Source organism: Brassica napus, chromosome C3 (genome assembly GCF_020379485.1).
Source record: "Brassica napus cultivar Da-Ae chromosome C3, Da-Ae, whole genome shotgun sequence".
In the NCBI taxonomy this organism is placed as follows: Eukaryota; Viridiplantae; Streptophyta; class Magnoliopsida; order Brassicales; family Brassicaceae; genus Brassica; species Brassica napus.
In genome coordinates this window covers 63,249,351-63,267,545 of record NC_063446.1, presented here as the reverse complement: position 1 = coordinate 63,267,545, position 18,195 = coordinate 63,249,351, and the positions used below count along the sequence as shown (strand labels likewise).

General features: G+C 36.1%; 1 protein-coding gene across 1 annotated transcript; it reads right to left on the bottom strand.

Annotated features, from left to right (window-relative positions):
• Window positions 1-69: 69 nt before the first annotated feature.
• Window positions 70-5,810, bottom strand: LOC106389458 (nucleolar protein 6-like). The gene is made up of 25 exons (XM_013829718.3): window positions 5,568-5,810; window positions 5,327-5,488; window positions 5,076-5,241; window positions 4,878-4,994; window positions 4,669-4,802; window positions 4,441-4,591; window positions 4,292-4,359; window positions 3,886-3,984; window positions 3,656-3,768; window positions 3,375-3,549; window positions 3,177-3,287; window positions 3,032-3,110; window positions 2,798-2,941; window positions 2,578-2,691; window positions 2,344-2,465; window positions 2,180-2,262; window positions 1,972-2,096; window positions 1,778-1,898; window positions 1,555-1,692; window positions 1,363-1,459; window positions 1,149-1,274; window positions 955-1,047; window positions 758-863; window positions 444-670; window positions 70-357 (listed from the first exon to the last, which is right to left on the bottom strand). Exons 1-25 carry the CDS (start codon window positions 5,718-5,720, stop codon window positions 235-237), a joined length of 3,147 nt encoding a protein of 1,048 aa, XP_013685172.2. The 5' UTR covers window positions 5,721-5,810; the 3' UTR covers window positions 70-234.
• Between the last annotated feature and the right edge of the window lie 12,385 nt (window positions 5,811-18,195).

The following is an 18,195-nucleotide window of genomic DNA, read 5'->3' as shown; positions in this document are numbered from 1 at the left end:
CCATCTTTCTTTTGACAACTCTGTCGGTTTGCAGAAAATGATGATTGATAGTCTTGAGAAAACCAGTTGTTCTTGTTGTAAAATCCTCTTCAAGATGAGATTAATTTATAAAAACAAATTGTGTTTGATTGGTATTGTAGAAAACATATGATGTGTACTCATCAAAATTGATAAACATTTTGAGTTCAAATCAATCAGAACTAAGAGATTTGAAACTCTTTGAAAAGAAAGCTTTTAGAGAAAGCGTGGAGACTTGAGCAAGTAGATATCTCTCACCAACCCTTTACCCATCTCGCCTACCGCCTTCAACATCTCTATTGGATTAATTTCCACTTCCTCCTCATCTCGTTCTCGTTTCTGTAATCAAGCATTACATATTTAATCAGATTTGTCTCTCTTTTTTGTTGGTTTAAAGAAAGTTATCAGACGTTTTGTTCTTTTACCTTTGAATTGTGTTTAGTCCAAGTTAAACCAATAGCGTCGCCTCCTATATGATCATACCACGGCTTCAGCGTTCCAAACTCTTCCTGCAACCCACTCATGAAGCACTTGGTCGGCTCGAAGTCCACCATTAACTTCTTTTTAAGCTCCTCAGGGCTTCTCTTCAAATCTCCAGGCAATAAAAACGGGTTGAACGCTTTACTCGCCTTTCCACGTGCTACATGTTTCCCTGCTCAAATCATATTGCGAGAGTATAGTATATTAGTTTTGGGATTTAATGACAGAAACATGAGAGAGAGAGAGCCATGTTTGGGACCTTGGTTAAGTTCCGACGGAAACAAAAGATGATGTGGGTAAGGTATTTTTTCTCTATGGAGAAGAACAACTGCGTCATAGTTGTTCAAAGGTGTTCTGAAAAGACACTGCATGATGCAATTAAATACAAGTCAGCATCATGTCACTTGTAATACCAGCTCAGTACAATTCAATGTGTTTTCAATGTATCTCACTCACCTCCCATTGAACAGAATCATTGTGTTCTTGCAGTACCAGCTTACTTAATACGTTTGCACTGCTTCGAGCATAAGCCACCAATCTTTTTAGTTCCTTTAACAAAGTTATAGTAAATTTTGAGTTGAAACAAGAAGAAAAAACAAAAAAGATCGAGGCTAGGATGGTTCTCAAAAGGGTATATGCTAAGTACTAACCGACAAGTTTGGTGAAAGTGATGTCCATGCCTCTGATGCCTTATCGTAAGGAGCTGCCAAGAACATAGCTGAACTTATGTTTTGTTTGTCCTCTTCGTAGCCCTTTCTACTTGACATGAAGTTATCCTACAAAACCCAGAAAGCATTTTTCATATGGCGTTTCTAACAATTCCATCTTAACATTAGACCCATTATTAAAAAAAATATGACTCACACTGATCTCCTTCTCGTCATTTCTGCCGAAGTCATTGTTTATGTCAACAATCAACGGATAGAACATCCAGTCATAGTCTGCTAATAACCGCAAGAACCTGTTACACAGTCCAGCAAAATAAATGTAATGTTTTAATTGTTGGTTAACACCATTGTTTTTGGGTAAAATCAAATTTTGGTGGCCGAAAGAAACCTTAAAAATCCATTGATGCGAGAGGAAGGAACACCAAGTGGGAGAGGTGTGAGGAAGACATGTGCAACCAAAAGTTCAATGGCCTCTTCTGCCAGGCAACCAGAAAAGAGATGCGCAGAAACCCATCTTTTCGCAAGCCTTAAGAGCAGACATGGTATGGGGTTATGAAACTTCAATGCAAACAAAAAGTACACACGCGAAGTTTTAATTTAACGCATTTTACCTTGCAACTGATGCATATATAGGGAATCGGCCATGCAAACCATTGATCATGCTTGCATGTTGACTGCGAATGAAAAGCATTTTATCGGCAGAGGAAACATGCTTCACCGGGTCAGCTCCAACTGCAACTCGGTAGAAATGCATGAAGTCAGAATCACATAGGAGATATTATGAGTGTAAGAGAAGAAATCTCACTTTCTCTCTTCACCAAACTGAGGCCTCTTTCATGCAAGATTCTCAGGCGAAATGCGTAACCACGCATGAACACATCGACGTTATTCTCAGTAGCTGTGGACCTTATTCCCTTAATGGTCTGAAGGCTGTCAAAATTTTCATTTGTAAGAACTTATTTAATGACTGTGGCTTAGATGTATGAAGTGTTTCTAACAACAGTTTAGCATACTTCTCTGCAATTTGAATAAGGAAGGCAGTTTTCGTTTTCTCAATTGCCAAATCATCCATGGGCCAGTTACCAGACCCTTCTAGCTGCGAATAGCAAAAGAATGAGAGTTTAGATAAACGACAAGACGTATATACGCTAGTAATCAACTGGAGTACTGATCCCACCTGAATCATGACCTCCATTGTTGGTATGCAAGATGGTATAACTCTCTGTAGTCTTTGCGCATCAATTTTTCCACAAGCCAGTGGGTGGGGTTCAGGAGGGAACACAGATGTGAGCCTGAGAGCTGACAAGTCAACGAGGAAAATTAGATATTAAAAATCACAGATACTGCAAACGCCAGTACACACTTGTTATGTTGAAAGCTCAGTGCAAAAGGGAACTAAAGGAAAACAAACCTGAATCTAAAGGCTGAACGCTAGAAACTTTTAGAGGTATGCCTTTGATCCCACGCAAGCACTTAGAGAAAACTTCGAAGGCTTCAAGCAAATTTCCAGATGTAGATATTGGATCTGAGACATCAAAGCATTATTGCAGAATTAGTTTGACACCATGATGAGACACACACGTGCAATGCATAGACCAAAGAAGTGAAAAGTTCAATGGCTCAAGTAATACCTTTATCCCCGTAGATCAGAGAGAAGTCAAGTTGATCAACTAATTGTACAATGTCATCGGACGAGAGTGAAAGATGCCGCTTTAAGATATATTCAACAATTTGTTTCATAATAAGATGCCTTGTCCACTGCTGAGTCCCCCAGACTAAGACAATGAAACAGGCAAGTACTCAGCTTGCTTTAACTTGAAACTTCTTTATTAAACTCTGCCAAAAACCATGTATTGATAACACACCTGTGCTTTCCGCTATTCTTCCATCTTTAAACCTCCTTAGCTCAGACTTCTCTCCCCAAAACTTTCGGAACTTGAGTGCCTAAGAAAAGATAAGCTATTTAGTAAGACCGAAGGAGACAAGGATGATAAATAAATCTTGATATACCTCTGTCTTGTTTTCAGCATCTGGCCCGATATCAACCGTTCTAAAAGCATTTTCGATAGAGCTGATTGATATGCCAATAAAAAGTGGTTCTCTGTCGAGAACTGACAAGCCCTGTTTCAAAGACAGTTAAAATTGTTAGAATAACATTCCCATTTTGGCTCTAATGGAAAGTAAAATTTGTAAATCTGAAAAACGTACACTCTCCACATATGAATCTTGATTGGTATTTCTCCAAACAACGCGGATTGATTTAGCTCTGTCACCCAGTCCTTGTTCCAGAAGGCTATGCACTTTCTGCTCATAGGTTCTCCAACATTCCTTGTCCAAACAAAACCCTGATGTAGACATTGTTGTTTTCCCTTTTAGGTGTAACCTAAGATAACTTATATGTTAGGATTGCTAACTAGAACGATTAAAAATTAGCCACTTCCAACAACACAAATAGATATCAATCAAGAGAAGTGAGAAGCCAAGCTTACCTTATGCAATGGTCATATTTAACAGGATAGTCGATCTTAGTCATAAAAGCCTCTTCGAATCCTCCATCTCTGAGTTTCATACATTTAAGCGTGGAAGAAGCCTCATCTCGGAGCTGAGGTCATCAACAAACAAATTACATGAACAAGTCACAAAGAAGGCCACAGCCTTGGATAAATTATCAGTAAAACGAACTACAGAGTTAAGAGTTTTCTTTAGGTTAAGGAGGTACCTCGTGGAATCCAACACTGGTCATCCGGAAAGCCAAATTCATAAGTGTAGATGAATCACATATAACAACAGGGAACAACTCTTTGAATTGCAGTTTCTCCTGAAATTTAAACGTTAACTATCAGTAATCACAGTATGCAGAGAACAAGACACCAATGTTCCCACAGGACAATTTCTTCGACATATAGTACTTGCAATACTACTTTTAATCAATAAATTCAAGTGCTGTACGAAAATTGACTGTCATACTCGAAAAAGTTAGTGCCTACATAAGGTTTTTTCAGCATTATTAATGCCTTATAGGCTATTCAACTCGATGACACTATGAATCCAATAGCACCAGTGCAGAGTGATACTGCTTCGCAAAACAAAAATAAGACACACTGATAGGCAAGTAGAAAACGCACCTCCTTCGAGACAGGGCTTTCACTATGTGGTGGAAAAAACAGACCCCTTTCCCATAATTTAGAAGTGGCTGCCAACAGGATTAAAAAACTTTGGTTATCCATGTTGCACAATCAAATACAGAAAATAGACTTAGGCTGTATTAGCATACCTATAAAATCCAGTGTCACCCTGAATATGTCCAATGCATTTAGTGACTTGTTAATTTTGCCATGTGTAGCAAGGTAGGATAGTATCACAGAGATTAAAAATCCATTCAAGCAATCATGGACGTATATCGAGCTCCTTTGTCTAGCCCATATCTGAACACAACCACAGAAGTTTAAAGACTCCAAAATAAACACAGGGTAAACAATACACGTTGACTAAACAAACATACCTTCAGCAATATCAAAGCATCTCCCAACTCCTTCCACACAGAGAAAGTTTTCTTGAGAAGCTCAGAGTTTTCCTCAAGAAACATGTCCTCCAATATGCTTGAGTTGTAAGTCGGCGTGGGCTGAGCGACACCATCTTTACCATCAAAAACAAATCATTAAACTGATGTCTCAACATATTCATCAACATACTTGAAACAAATCGCATTACCTGCAGTTACAGAACGGACGTTGTTTCTGCTCATACTCAGCTTTGCAACATCAAACAGTGATGTCGCTGAAGGGATTATTCTTATGGAGAATCCAGGAAAGTTATCAACTTTCTTAACTGCAACACACATTCTCAACGTAAACACATTGTCACCTTTCTTAGAGCGGGAAACAAAAAAAAACTAAAGCAGAAACCTACCAGGGAAAACAACTAACACTGGCTTCCTAGCCTCGTTCTGTAAGGTTGACCATTCAACCTTCTCAACGGACGATGACGCCAACAAATGCTTCTTAAGTACACAAAGATATAGACATCTCTTGGCATGGTATCGATGATTCATGTAATCTTTCTCATAGAAACATTCCTGCAAGCAGTAGCACCCTTCTTAAGTGAACACACATCCGAGAACAACACTCAACACTTCAAGATAACCAATAGAAACTACTGACCTTAGGCAAGTGGAGAAGAAGATCAACAGAAGCATCCGGCTTCGCCATACAACGAGTGGAGTAACTTCCACAGAGATTGAAACCATTTGGCTTCTTGAAAGTGAACTCCACCTTATCAGCTCCAATGTCTCTAACGAAGCTGGGAGCTAGCTCTGAAGTAACCTATGGATTCAAAGTCTTTCAATTGCTAATAAAGCTCAAATTTTTGGAAAACACAGGATTGGGGGAAGCGAGAATCTACCTTGACACCTTCAGGGATTGCGTCAATGGCTTCTCTAATCGAAGAAACGAAACTGTCTACGGGCTTGCTGAGAGAATCGTAATCTATGCGAATGTCTTTTAGCAAGCTGTTGACTTTCTGGATACGAGAGTCTGTCACTGTATCTACCTCCATGTTGACTGGATTCTCGACGGCTATGGCTTTAAGAAAAATCGTTCTGGAAAAATTAGGGTTTTGCGTCTGGAGCGAGGAAGAAGAAGAAAGGCTTAAACCCAGCACTGCTGTTTTCAGTTGTCTTTAGAGATATACGATGTCGTTTCAATAAAACGATGGTAATCGACCTATCGTAAACCTGTTTGAGACCATTTTTTATAAAGCCCAACGTCTTTAGGAGGCCATATATAAAGCCCAGAGATATTAGAACATGCAACAAAGTTCTTCCTAGTGAATAATAGATCCCAACTCAATCTTATTTAATTAAAAAACTAAATTTTGATCAGTAACTTTTTTTTATCATCCGGTAGATTAGAGATTAGACAAACATCATCTTACACAAAGACGCTAGCGACATTACCTACCCTTCCAGAGCCAAGAGCCAGCGAGGTAACATGTACCACCCGGAGCTAAAAAGATGAAAACAACACAAATCCCTAAAAATAACAAAGAGAATAAAGAAAAAAGATGTTGAGACGCAGGAGAGTAAAACAGAACTTCAGCAGATGAGTGCTCCACCTTGCGCTCAAAGACGAGCATACCGAAATAGAACTCATCAACAATTAACACAAGCTGAAAGGAGCAGCGAGATAGACTAGACGCACACGAACATCACCAAACATATAAACTGAATCTAGAGAGGTTAGAATCCTTAACCGTCGCTGTAAACACCTTTCAATCCCAACTAAGACTCGCCATTGGACCTTGAGTGTGCTCTCCCCGCACCTCATACGCACCATCACCCCACAGTGAAGCCTATAAAAGCTTCCCGGAAACGTCTTATTCATACAGCCGGTAACTGGATAATAACCACTCCAAATCCATGACAATCACGATCAAAACGGCGGCAATCGACCGACAATGAAGCAATCGCTTCGATAAACATCTATCTCCTTCTGATCCTCTCAAAACTAAGGTTGAGCTCGCAAAAAGCTCTGGCCATCAAAAGCAACAACCACCGGGGTTGACTCTAATGAACAGAGGCAGCACTCCCAAACCCAAGCAAGACGCCGAGCCACATCCGCAGCTAAGCCTCATGCCCCCCTCCACAGTGGCCACTATTGCTTGTCCCAACGAAGAAACAGAGGGTAAAACCTGTTTCCAAACATCCCGCGCCGACATCGAAACAACCGGATACAAGATCTACGAAGAGGAACCACTTGAGGAACCCTAAAAACCGACTCCACCGAAATCAAGCCCAACACCAGCCGCGCCATGACTCCAACACCAGCAAGCTCGCGTTCTGGCCGGTGACTCCACGCAAGCAGAGACAGAGCCGAACAGAACCTCCGGAGGCAGAACCAAAAGAAAAGTGGATTGGAATGGATAGATCTCGGTAGAGCAAAGAGCAGAGAAGACTAAAGGACGAAGAAGAAGGCTCCGACGTCGAGAACGCGCTCACACGCGCCGGACGACGTCAGACCCAAGGTTAGAGCTTCGTTTGCGGCCGAGAGAGAAAAAGGCTTTTTTATGTAAATGGTCAGTTCTAATTTTATCCGTATTTTCAAAACGCATGATATTTTGTGATAAAAAAACTTCATTACTAATGTTTTAAATGTTTTTTTAATTTAAAAGGATTTTTTCTATTTAAACATTTTTGTATTTAAATCAGTCGTTTTTATACCCGATCCGAATTATTAGTCAAACTGATAAATCCATTGATCTGATATATGTAATCATGTTTAGATTTTTAAGAACTATCGAATACCCGATAAAACCCGGAAGAAACCCGCTAAAACCCAAAGTTAATTGATTGAAACCGATGAGTGATCGATATGTAATCCAATTTCATTTAATATATTGATATAAAATATAATTTTATTTTATTTATTTTACTAAATAATGATATATCAGTTATTGAAATGTATATAATTCATAATACAATATGTAGTAATAAAATTAATTTTAAAGTTTTATCTATGTTTTAATAATATAGATTCATAAAAGTAAATTTGTACAATTTGTTAAGATTGGATTTTAAAAAGTACATTGATATACAAATATTTAGGATAAATAATTCACGATCAATTTTTTTTCTCAATGGGTATTATTAAATTTTTAAACAAAGAATAAAAGTTTTTCAATATTAAATAAGTGGGCATCATTAAAAGGTATGCAAAACATTTTGGTGGATGAGAATAATAAGAGGATATATAATTACGAAGATATTTTGGTAAAAATATATTACTACCCAAATTAAAAGATGACTCAAAACTTGAAGTCAAACACAAAACTAACATATGTTTTTTTGGAACTTTGACTTGCCTCTTTCATCCCTAAAGTTCAGATTATTCACGAAAATGCCATCACTTTTTTTTCGAAAATGCATATTTTACTCTATCACCCCCATCTTCCTCAAGTATTCACAATATTGTCATTGCCATCAATACACCAACTACCATGAACAACCAATTTGAAACTCTTAATGCACCTTAAAATCGATTACACTCTTTCTTTCTCAATTCTTATGAACTAAAAACAACATCTCTTTCACTTTTTCTCCATATTCATCCAAAAAAACCCAAAATTTTGATTCTAAATTTTTTATGGTTCATAGAGCCATTGAAACTTACGATTCTTGGTGGGTCACTTTTGTTTGAGATTCTGGGTGCTTGGAGAAGACTTATGTGTGCTAAACAAGTTATCTCACTGGTTGAAACTATGAAATTGAGATTTTTCCAGATCTATTCGTCCAGACGACTTACAGGTAAGTCTTCTGGCTGTAGACGACTTACCTGGAAGTCGTCTGGTCAATGCAGAGGTTAGTTTTGCAATTGACTTTTAATTTATTTTTTCTAGATGACTAACAGGTTAGTCGTCCACCTTTTTTTGATATAAGAAAAATAATTCGTCTAGGGAAAACGGGTTAGTTTTGTATTTGACCGGAATGTGTCAGAAATTTGACTTTTCCTGGACGACTTACAAGTTAGTCGTCCAGTAGAAAATTAAAAAAAATATTTTTTTTCTAGACGACTTACGTGTAAGCCAAGTTAGTTTTGCAATTGAAATATTAAACAAAAAATTTTTTTTTCTAGACGACTTACACGGAAGTCGTCCGTCCGACGACTTACATGTAAGTCATCCAGGATTTTATTCCGAGATTCTGGTCAAACATTGCTTATCTTGGACGACTTATAGGTTAGTCGTCTAGGAAAAAAAACTCAAGACGACTAAAGTGTAAGTCGTCTAGAAAAAAAAATTTTGTTTAATAATTCAATTGCAAAACTAACCTGAGACGACTTACAAGTTAGTCGTCTAGAAAAACAAAATATTATTTTTTTAATTTTCTACTGGACGACTAACTTGTAAGTCGTCTAGGAAAAGTCAAATTTCTAACACATTCCGGTCAAATGCAAAACTAACCCGTTTTTCCTAGACGACTTGCATGTAAGTCGTCTAGATTTTTTTTAATCAAACAAAGGTGGACGACTAACCTGTAAGTCGTCTAGTTTAAAAATAAATTGCAAAACTAACCTGAATGGACGACTTAAGTCGTCCAGACAACCATCGTGGAAGTCGTATGCGTCAATGTTTAATAAACTTTCATTTTCTCTAAACCTATAAAGACTTTTTAATATTTTTTTGTTAATTCATGTATATTAGTCGATATTAGGGCTACTGAATGAAATTTATAACTTAATTGGTGATATTTATGAGGTTACCAATATTCACGTTAATTAAAGCTTCTAACTGATCCAAGAAGACTTCCACGGAAGTCTTCTACGCTAGTTTTTAAGTCTTCTACGCTATTTTTTGAATAACTTGTATATTTAAGAGTGATAAGTAACTTCAAGATATGTAAAACTCATATTTTCAAAATATGTGTTCTCCCTTAGTTTTACTAAATTTGACTAAGTTTTTCAACACAAACTTGTAAAAAATGTGATATGCTTTGAATAGTTACTATTGTTTGTTTTCATCTCTTAAGTATTACTGTTATAGACACCAATGATGATTATTGTTATGAGTTGGAAAAAGGGTTAAAATGCTTCTTAAAATGTTGTATCAATATGAGGCTACCAACATTCTTGTTTATTAAGATGAGAAGAAGGTCATTGGAGTTTATTATTGCATATGGGAGATCCAAAGATAAGAAAAAGACTATTGAAGTATATTATTTCATTGATTTGTAAATGTGTAAACACATTGTTAGCACATATATTACATCTTGGGAAACATTATTACTGATTTTACAAAAAATTCACAACTAAAAGAGTAAACATGCAAATCACAAAACAGACCACAAACAAAACTATTATAGATCATTCTTCTACAAAGACAAGCTTGGACCCCACTTGATATGGAAGAAGACTTCATCAGAAGACTTCCAGGAAGTCCAGAAGACTTCCAGGAAGTCCAGAAACTTTCAGAAAGTCGTCTGGACTTCCAGGAAGTCGTCTGGAAGACTTCCGGGAAGTCGCCTGGAAGACTTCCGGGAAGTCGCCTGGAAGACTTCCGGGAAGTCGCCTGGAAGACTTCCGGGAAGTCGTCTGGAAGACTTCCAGAAAGTCGTCTAGCGCATTATATTTTAGACGACTAACAGGTAAGTCGTCTCAGATGTCTTCCAGATCTGAAAAACCTGCATATCAAATCCAGATCTGAAAAACCAGCATATAAAAAACGTTCAAATGACTTAAAAACAGAGAAAATGAGTGGAAGATTAGATAAATCTACTTTTATAGAACACACAAAAATACATATCTAAAATTGATAGATCTACCTTTAAATGAGTGGAAGATAAGAAACATGTGATGAAAAACCTTCATTACAAGATAAATTAGTGAGAAAGACATGAGACAAAAACAATAAATTGATATATAGCTTAGTGTTTATAAGTTCAAAGAGATTAGAGAGAGGTTGAAGAGTTTTAGAATGATGAACATTACATTTTTGTTGCAGCCATTTGAGAGAAAGAGAGAGAATGTGTAAATTTTTCTTTATATAGGGAGACAAAAAATCCAATTACGGTAAATATTTTTGATTCAGACGACTTCCTAGACGACTTACTTGTAAGTCACCCAGAAGACTTTAATATTTTTAGCGGGAAATTAAAATATTTTTAGCGGGAAACTAAAATAGAAGACTTCCTAGACGACTTACATATATGTCGCATGGTTTAAATTATTTAAGCGGAAAAATAAATTTTTAAAAAAATGTAGGCGGGAATATTTGGACGACTTACATGTAAGTCGTCTGGTTTAAATTATTTCCCAGACGACTTACAAGTTAGTCGTCTAGACCCTAAACATAACCCCTAAACTTAATTAACTTACTAAACGCTTCATAAAATCAAATTAAACTTAAAAAATGTTTACTATACACAAAAATAAACACTTATAGGTAAAAATTTAATTTAAAAAAAAACATTCAAGCTCTCCAAAATCTAACCCTAAGAATACATACAATACTACAACATATGTTGTCAAACCATAAAATCAAAGAATATCATGATTAACTACTTTCATTCATCTATGCTGAAAACTATTCAATTTTATTATATCTTAATTTACATTACTTAAAATTGTTTATAATTACATGATTTTAATTTTTCATTTGTCAAAATATTTTTTTAAAAATTTAAAAATTATTTTTAAGATTAACTACACCAGACGACTTACTTGTAGGTCGTCTAGACGACTTCCAGCATCTCATACGACTCAAACGATTTAATGGGGCTATATTCGTAAAAATGGCTTATGTTTTTTTGTTTAGTCACAAAATGTTGTCTGTAATTTCACAAGGCTTTTAAGTTAGTTTTGCATTTAATTCAAGTTTGGGTATATTTTTACAATCAAATTCAAGTTTTAAGTCATATTTGGCAAATCCCCTTACTAGTTTTGATTCAAGTGTGGGTAGTCATATTTTGGAAATTCCCCTTATTACTTCAAGTTTTGATTCAAGTTTGGGTATATCACTACCCAAATTTTGAGTTTTGATTAATAAGAGGATATATAAATAAGTGGTCATCATTAAACGATATTTTAATACTCAAAATAGAAAGTTAATAAAAATAATAAGGGGATATATTACTACCCAAATTATGTTGCATTAATGATTCAATATTTTTAGGCAACATTGATATTTTTTAGACAACATTAATGGAGGTGAAAAAAAATTCCAAAAACCTTTATTAGGAATATTTCTTTGATTAGTTTAAAGAAATAATATTAGAATTAAAATTAAAATTAAAATTAAATAGTAGTGGCATGGTTTTTGTAAATAACTAAAAAAATTAGGGCAGAATCCTGTGACGGAATTTGTTTTAATAGTATAGATTTTTTAGACAATATTAATGGAGGTGAAAAAAATTTCCAAAAACCTTTATTAGGAATATTTCTTTGATTAGTTTAAATAAATAATATTATAATTAAAATTAAAATTAAATAGTAGTGGCATGATTTTTATAAATAACTCAAAAAATTAGGGCAGAATCATGCGACGGAATTTGTTTTAATAGTATAAATATACGAATTAGATTATCTGATCTGAATTGATAGGACAGTCTTGACACAAAAAAAAGCGATGCAATTTTGGACCCAAATTTTATAGAGCTATTATATATATTGTATGGGTCTACTAGCTGTAAAAAAATTATGAATATTTATTGTACTATGTTTTTGGTCTTCCAAATCTTGGTTGGTTCTGCTAGATTCAAATCTAGAGTTAGACATATGCTTGACTTACCTACATATTCCAATTGACCATATAACCATACGTGTTTATTAATTTACAAGTATTAAAAATTGTCAACAAGACATTTAACTCCAAAAATACCTATTAACATAACTTCATAAAGTTCTAACGAAAAATATCGGTATTCAAACTTTTGAACGTATTTTTGAAATCGCAAAATATGTAAAATCAATAAATACCAGTTTGTTAAGCTTTACATTAGGACTGGTCTGATCACCCAATAATGTGCTCAGGTCATTAAAAATGTTATTGCGGATCTAATGTGCAGTTTTTCTAAAGAGTTCAACGGGTTGAATATCGGCGGACATATTGGATAATAGGTACTAAATTTTAGATTTAAAGATATGGTGTTATTGTTTTATTAGATGCATTTTTGTTCGGCTATTGAAAAAAAATATATGAGGTAAACTTATGTCCTTCAAATTAAAATAGATTTGGTCATATAACAGATTAACAGGAGAAACTACATTATTAGTAGTAGTCATGGGCATATTTCCTGGATCCGAAGATCCGAACCGGTAATTACCCGGAAAATCGGGTTTCGGATCAGATTCGGTTATCAGAGATTACCCGGTCGGATAAGGTTTATAATTTGGTCGGGTACCGGGTCGGTTTCGGGTTATACCCGGGATCCGTACGAGTATCCGCTTAACCCGAGTTAGCCCAACCCTAGTAATCTATTTACACTAGTTAATGCGCCCACGCGTCCACGCCTTATACAAGTTCTATTTCCAAAATCCAATCTTCCCTTGATATCCATAGACGACCTTTGCGATTTCAGGTGGTCTTAAGCTGCTTATTATAAGAGCAGACTTGTTGGGGAGATGATTATCGGAAACAAATCTCAAATTCAGTCTCTCCCTCTTGCTTCTGAGTCATCGAAAAACATATCTCAAGTAAGAATTCTTTTTTCCATGTCGGTTTTGATCATTGAATGTAGGATTGTCTGATTGTGTTTCTGTTTAGTTCTTGTGATCAATTTAGTTTTTGCATGTCATTTTTTGATCATTGATTGTAGGATTGTCAGATTCTGTTTATGTTTAGTTCTTGTGATCAATTTAGTTTTTGCATGTCGTTCTTTGATCATTGATTGTCAGATTGTGTTTCTTTAGTCTTTATCACTTGAAATCGATTTGTTGTGTAAAGATGGGATTGAAATCAATTTTTGAAATAGATTTGAAATATGCTCTCTAGTCTTCTCTTATTGTCATTGACTCATTGATATGTAATATTGTAATCTGATCTTCTCTTATTGATGTTCTTTATTTTGTTCAACTTCGTATTGGTGTTCTTTTATTTGTAGATGGATTCTTCACCATTGCCGGATAACAATGACTCTGAGACAGAGAATGGAGTTCAAGCAACCCAAGAGGAGATAACACGCCGTGATAAGAAAGGAAAAAGGAAGGTTCGTTCAGGAGGTAGTTCTCAGCCAACTACAAAAAAGCAGTCAAGCACAAGATCTGATGTCTGAGAACACTACACAAGAACAAAGGACGACTGTGACAAGTGCAGATGCAACCATTGTCAGCGTATCTTCGGCTGTGCGTCTTCGCAAGGAACTTCAAACCCTAGGAAGCATCTACTTTCATGCAAGTCTCACTTGGCGTGGAAACAGAGCCAAGGTCCTGGTTCAACCGTGATTACCAATGACAGAGGTCTGACGAATGCTAGAGTTTCTGAGGCTGTGTTCAGAGAGGCGACTAATGAGCTGCTGGTGTTGGGTGAATTGCCACTCTCTTTCACTGAGAGTGTTGCTTGGAGACACTTCTGCGATCGTGCTGGTCTCTACAAACCTCATTCAAGAAGGACTGCAACTAGGGACATTGTGCAGATGTATGTGAGAAAGAAGGAGGCTCTGAAGAATTGGTTTAAGGTCAGTAAGCAGAGGGTTTCACTTACCACAGACATATGGACATCACATGCTACAGGAGCGAGCTACATGGTGGTTACGGCTCACTTTGTTGATGATACTTGGCAGCTAAGGAGGCTTATCATCGGGTTCAAGCATGTATGTGATCACAGAGGCCAGACGATTGCTGATGTTCTTCTGGAATGTTTGGCTGAGTGGGCTATACAGAAGGTGTTCACCATCACGGTTGACAACGCAACAGCAAACACATCTGCACTGAGAAAGTTTCAGAGCGAATTCATCTTGCTTGGCGACGAAGCATTGGTGATGGATGGCAACTACATGCATATGCGGTGTGCAGCTCACATTATCAACCTGGTTGTGAGAGATGGTTTGCAGGATATTGATGGAAATGTGGAAGCAATTCGTAATGCGGTGCAGTATGTGAGGTCTTCTACTCAAAGGCAGAAGTCATTTCAGCTGAGAGTTGAGTCGGGAAAGATGAGTCGAGGCAGTTTATCTTTGGACATCAAGACGAGATGGAATTCTACATATCTCATGCTTCAGAGAGCTATCAAGTTCAAGGTGGCGTTTGATAAAATGGAACAGGAACACAGGCTCTACAATGACTACTTCAACGAAGTTGAGAATGGGAAACAAAAGGATAGGACCTCATGCGACTGTTAATTGGAATGCAGTGGAGAGGTTAGTGAAGTTCCTTATCATCTTCTACAACTCTACACTAGTTGTCTCAGCTTCGACAACAGTCTCCTCTCATAAGTGTTATGGTGAGATCGTCACTATAGAGACGAATCTGACACGGCTAAGTCAAAGTTTGGATAAGGAGTTGAAAGGCAAGGCTGATTGCATGAAGGCAAAGTTTGAGAAGTATTGGGGAGGCATGAAAAATGTCAACAAGATGGTTATTGTTGCTTATGTCTTTGATCCGACTAAGAAAATGCAGTTTGCGAAGCTGTGTTTTGAGAAGCTCCACGGCAAAGAAACAGTAGAGGCTAAGGCGATGTATCAATCAGTTCACATTGTGTTGGCTGATATGTTCAAGGAGTACAGTCTTCGCTTGAGGAGAGATTCAACTGGTGGACTATCATCTCAGTCTACTCAAGCTTCGTCATCAAATGGACAAGATCAAGATCAGGATCAAGGGTTAGGTGAAAACGTGGAAGAAGCAATGGATTTGGTCGATGATCTCTGTTATGAAAGGATGGACTTTGCGTATACTGAATTGGTTGCTGAAATAGGAGTTGAAGAAGCAAGGGATGAGCTAGAGCTGTATTTGAAAGAGAAGGTAGAGAATCCCAAAAACTTTCTTGGAACCGAGTATGATGTGTTGTCTTGGTGGAAGCTTAACTGTCAGAAGTATCCGATCTTAGCAGAGATGGCCAAAGATGTATTTGCAATGCAAGTCTCCTCTGTTGCATCTGAGAGTGCTTTCAGCACCAGTGGTCGGCTTATTGATCCGTTTAGGAGTTGTTTGACACACTACATGATTGAAGTCTTGATGTGCACAGAGCAATGGATGAAGGCTGATATCAATCTATGTGAGAAACGTGTTACCAATGCTCAAATGCTAGCTGAGGTTGAGCTACATGACAAGTTAGAGAAAGGTACATTCTCTTCTTTCTTAATTCTTATATTGCTTTATGTTCTCATGTTACATATTCTAAGTTGTAACACAATCTTGTAATATATGTAGAGTTGATACTCTAAACTTGACCTAGAAGAATGTATGGAACTCGGGGAAGATGGAGATGAAGGGGAAGAAGAAGGTGGTCTGAAGACTGAAGTTGTGTTGTTGCTTGCTTGCTTTGTTTCTCTGTTTTCTTTTAAGAACTTATGTTGGTTTTGCTTTTCTCGGATGCTATCTTTTTTTCAAAACGGATGATATGCTTGTTTTCATTTTGGAGATTCAACTTTGGTTTGGTACCTTTGGTGATTCAAAATGGTATTTGTTAGGCTTTTATTTGTTCATTGCATCAGTTTTGGATGCTTGAATTAAGTCTTCAATAGTTTGATAATGGTTAGAGTAGAGTTCTCAGTAATAGTTATTTTCGGTTCTTTTGGATTATGTTCGGTTCTAGCGGGTTTAATGGTTTGGTATATACTAAAAACCGGACCGAATCCGTTAATATTTTGGTTACTTCGGATATAACCAGATCCGACAGGTACCAAACCGTAACCGAACCGAAATTTTAAATTATCCGAACGGTACCATTTTCTCTAGTTCCGAAATATCCGAAATCCGAAAAACCCGACCCGGTCCGAACCGGTTATCCGAATGCCCATGCCTAATTAGTAGTTTTCGAAAGGTAATTTTAAATGACTATTAGTAATTTAAATTGCATATATATGGTCGACTCATCTAAAACGACAATTAAACACCATAGCTAAGACATTATTAGTAGAGAAAGGAAAACATACCAGTTTGATCTTGTTCTTCTGATGCATCTATAATAGAAAAGGTAATTTATTTTAATTTTACATTTTTCTTCTTTCATTTTTGGATTTGCTATACGCCCTAAAAAACATGTTAGTTGTGCTTAGTCGGTAACGAAACCACCTTGTATTTAGTTATCAATTGCTCTAGCTTTTTGCATGCATGGCGCCATGATTTTTATACATACCAAGAAATGTTTTAGTCACTTATTATATACATGCAAATGATGTATATTAGAATAATATTAGTAGTCACGTGAGTGAAGAGATGCGACAAGGTAATGTGAAATTACAAAGTCGAACACTTTGTGTCTTGGGGTAGTAATCGTTAGGTTTCGTGTTCAACGAAGCAAAGTGTCAAGTGCGTGTGAGAGAGAGAAGCATCTTTTGGGAAAGTGGTGTGGTCGTCTCAATTGAACATAAAAAAAACATCAATCTCAAGACCGATCCGATTCTCTTTGTTCCCCGTCTCTCTGGGTCTGTTGATGTTGTTTAAATCTTTATATTCATCATTCTCTTTCCGGTTATACGTATTTTTGTCCGTTCATCTTTGTCGGCACACGTCCTCCAACAAGCTTATTGTATGTATCTAAAAGCTCTTTTTGACTGTTTTTGTTAAACAAGTGTAAACTAGATGTGTTTTATTAACAGGTGTTTCATTACAAGTTCCAAATCAAATTTTAGTTTCTTTTTTGTAACACACATAAGAACTATTAGTCAATTCTGTAGAAAAATGTAAAAATTAAAATAAATTACTTTTCTATGTGTGTATCATAAGCTTTTTTCTTTAGTTAATACTTAATAGTTACTATATATGAACTATTATTCAACTACCACCACATGAGTTCAATTCACGCTGGGAGAGACTATTTACAATGTTTGGATTCCCGGCAAAAAAGTGAAACCACGTTTTTTGCACCAAAAAAACTATTAGTCAATTCTTTTCAGTTTTTGTAAGCCACAAAATCTAATATGGTATAAAATCCGATCCAACATTTGACTCAAAATTAATAACACGATATACGGCTATAAGAGTTTTTATAAGAACATCCATTGCAAACAAGAGGAAATATAAGATAATAAATTAATAATACAAACCCATAAAACTTAATGAAGCCAAGAAAAAAATGTCATAAAAATATTCAGGTAATAAGTTTACATGTTTGATATACAGTAGAGCTTCTATAAATTAATACTCGATAAATTAATAATCTCTATAAATTAATAAATTTTATTGGTCCCAACTTGGACCGGTTCAAAATTTGACATAAATCGATAAAATAATTAGATAATAATTTAAGAAAATTCTTTGTAAATATATGGTCCCATTAAAATTTTAAATTAATAATTTATATTTATACATATTTTATATAAGTAAAAACATATTATTAAATTGTTTGTTTTATATTCACAATGAAATTATCTTTATATTTTCTT